General features: G+C 45.5%; 1 protein-coding gene across 1 annotated transcript; it reads right to left on the bottom strand.

Annotated features, from left to right (window-relative positions):
* Positions 1-1,774: 1,774 nt before the first annotated feature.
* LOC308305327 (large ribosomal subunit protein uL14m-like) lies at positions 1,775-2,110 on the bottom strand (the record flags this gene model as incomplete). The annotated part of the gene is given in 2 exon segments (XM_080750104.1): positions 1,775-2,008; positions 2,012-2,110. Coding segments are annotated over 2 exon segments (333 nt in total).
* Between the last annotated feature and the right edge of the window lie 811 nt (positions 2,111-2,921).

The following is a 2,921-nucleotide window of genomic DNA, read 5'->3' as shown; positions in this document are numbered from 1 at the left end:
CTGGTCTTTAATCAACAGCAATGGACCTGCTTCATTCGGGCACTCTGCCACCATCATTGGAACAAGGATGTTTGTAGTTGGGGGTTCAAACAGGAGTATCAGAGTGTTTGACACAGAGACCAACAGCTGGCTGAACACTCCTTCTGCACCGCTCCTTCCGAAAAGATGCTGGCATCATTCAGCCTTTGCCTACAATGGAGAGATGTACATATGTGGTGGCTATGGTCACCAGGACTTCAATGAGCTGTGGAAATTCAGTCCAGAAACGTTCTCCTGGAAGAAGATGAATCCCAAGGGTAAGAGTCCACCTATAAGGTATAACAGGATGTGCTGTTGCCTGGTGGGAGATTGTATCATTTTCCATGGTGGAAACAACACACCCGATGGACTGTATGTCTTAGACTTGAGTCCTAGTCTCAAGACGCTATGCAAGCTAGCAGTTATTCAGTACGGTCTGGAGCAGTCAGAACTCCCACAGGACATCAGGTGGGAACTGGCAACCATGACTACCAAAAACAACTGAAACTATAACAAAGCCCAACAAAATCAAACAGTCAAAAAAAAAGGCAAGCTGTAATAACGGAGGGGACACGGTGGCACAGTCGGTAGTGCTGTCACCTCACAAGCTAATCAGAATAACGTGTTCCTTCTACACGTTACGTCCAACAGGGGAAACCCCCCCCCCCTGTCATGTGAAAAGAAGCTGGACTGCCTCATGCATAAAAGGAAGCATGAGGTCAGTCCGTTGCTCTCCCCAGGTTGGCAGAGGGAGTGTAGCGTCCAGGATTACATTAGATAATTGACACCGTGTGAAACATGTATTAGCCCTGAGGCTAATACATGTAGGGCACCAAGCAGGAGGCACTGGGACCTTTTTCTTTTCTTTTTTTTTTACTTTTGTATGACCCAGCCTGGGATCGAACCCGACCCCTGGGGACACTCTAACCACAAGGCCTCTGAGCTGGTAGATCTCCATACACATGGGAATAAAAGGGACAGACAGGTAAAATGGGCGTTCAAATTTCGGGGGATTAGGAAAACTATATACTTTCGGAAACTTCAGAGTATAACAAATCAGAAAATACATGATTCCATTGCAGTTTGTTGACAGCTGCTGAAGGACTGGGTCCAATTAACTTTACTATACAGGAAATAAATAATATATCTGTTTTAAGCATCATGTGAGGGGTCAACCTAAGTTCCCCCCTCCCATGATTCTGAATCCATTGCAAGAATTTGTTTTGCACAAAAAAAAAAAAAAATCAAACCTCGGTTCGAAGTGAAGCGGTGAATTCTATGTGTTATTCTATGTGTTCTAGAGCTATGAAATCTGTGTTCTAGATCTATACATTCTGTGTTCTAGATCTCTACCTTCTATGTGCTTTAGTTCTATATTTTTATGAATTCTGAATGATGAATGAATGATTTTGTCTGGAGGGCCAAATTGTCATGTGAAGCTTGACCAATCCTCGATTCTGCATGCACGGGACATGTACGGGACAGACAACATTGACCAATCCAATGCACGGGACATGTACATTGTACAGGACAGACAAAGCCACACCTTGGAAGCGGCTTTCACCACTTCAAAAAAGAAGCAAAAAAAATCCTTTGGCTAAAAACAGCCCCACAAAACTATGGTTTAGTGATGAGTCATCACTTTTCACGGTTCTGTGGGGGCCATAATTTGTACAAAATTACACGACATTACACAAAATGTGGCCTTGTTTGGGCCCTGTTTGGGAAACGCTGAGATACACGCTGCTTGCTCTTGCTATACAAATGTCTTAGCGATGGCCAGCAGTTTGGAGTAGTCTCCTTCCATTTTGCGCAGGTGTGCCGGTATGGGGGCTTTGATTCTGGTTCCCGTCGGGTTGCCATTGTCCTCAATCAGAACCACGTTGTTGGAATCAAAGCGCGGCGTCATGCGCTCTCCGGGCATCTTGTGCCCAACGATGAGTGCCCTCTTCTTCTGTCCCTTGATGGCCAGCAGAACCTTGTCGCCTACTTACCCCACGCCGTTCTTGGTGTAGACGTGGATGACCCTCGGTGCGCGGTGATACGGCGTGTTGCCGAGAGCGCTGTTGTCCACCACTCGAACCCTGGTCATTTTCTGAATGGCCGCTGCAGCCGCTGACACGCGGAAAGCTCTGTGTTGGGTTGGGTCAAGTCCAATGAAAACTCTGCGTTGGGTTGGGTTGAGTCCAATGAAAGCTCTCTGTTGGGAAAGGATGAGTCCAGTGAAGGATTTTGACAGATGGTTAACAGACATGACATGAACCAGACAGTTAGAAAGGAACACACATTCTCAACACTTCTATTTTCTTATCAAATTCCATCTATTCCAACTATTCATTTAGTGAATGTCTGTCTGACCATCACTTATACTACACAGTGTCGTCACCACAGGTAACAAAGCCCAACTGACATCACTACAGTGCCCAAATTTGGAGATGACATCACAGACTGGCCTGGACACGCAACACCATATATGGGCATAAAAGAGTGCCAGCCAGACAGACGGTTACAACGGGTATTGCACAACTGGGCAGACACCTCCGGGCACAGGACTAGTTATATTAAACAAAGCAATGAGATCGGAGGTTAATATCTCATCTCAATATCTCATATTTTGCCCAGGAGAGCAACACCTCCTCACCTGCTGCCAGCGGGGGTTCTGTTGTCTGTTGTTCTATTGACAGATTGATAAATGCACTGATAAATGCAGTCAGAGTGGTATAATCGTATATTATTTCATACTTAGGAAACGTTTCAGAAGGGGGGAAAAACAGCGAGAACATATGTCTTGAGTATTTAGGAAAAGTCATGGAAGGGGAAATTTCTGAGACCTTCACAGGGAGAGTTATTGCACTTTGCGATCTCAAAATCAGCCAAAATGACCGGTTAGTCACCCGTGTGTT

The sequence above is a fragment of the Nannobrachium achirus genome (genome assembly GCF_963921795.1).
Source record: "Nannobrachium achirus genome assembly, chromosome: 20".
In the NCBI taxonomy this organism is placed as follows: domain Eukaryota; kingdom Metazoa; phylum Chordata; class Actinopteri; order Myctophiformes; family Myctophidae; genus Nannobrachium; species Nannobrachium achirus.
Note: the sequence above shows the minus strand (reverse complement) of the source record. Positions and strands in the feature narration are given on the sequence as shown.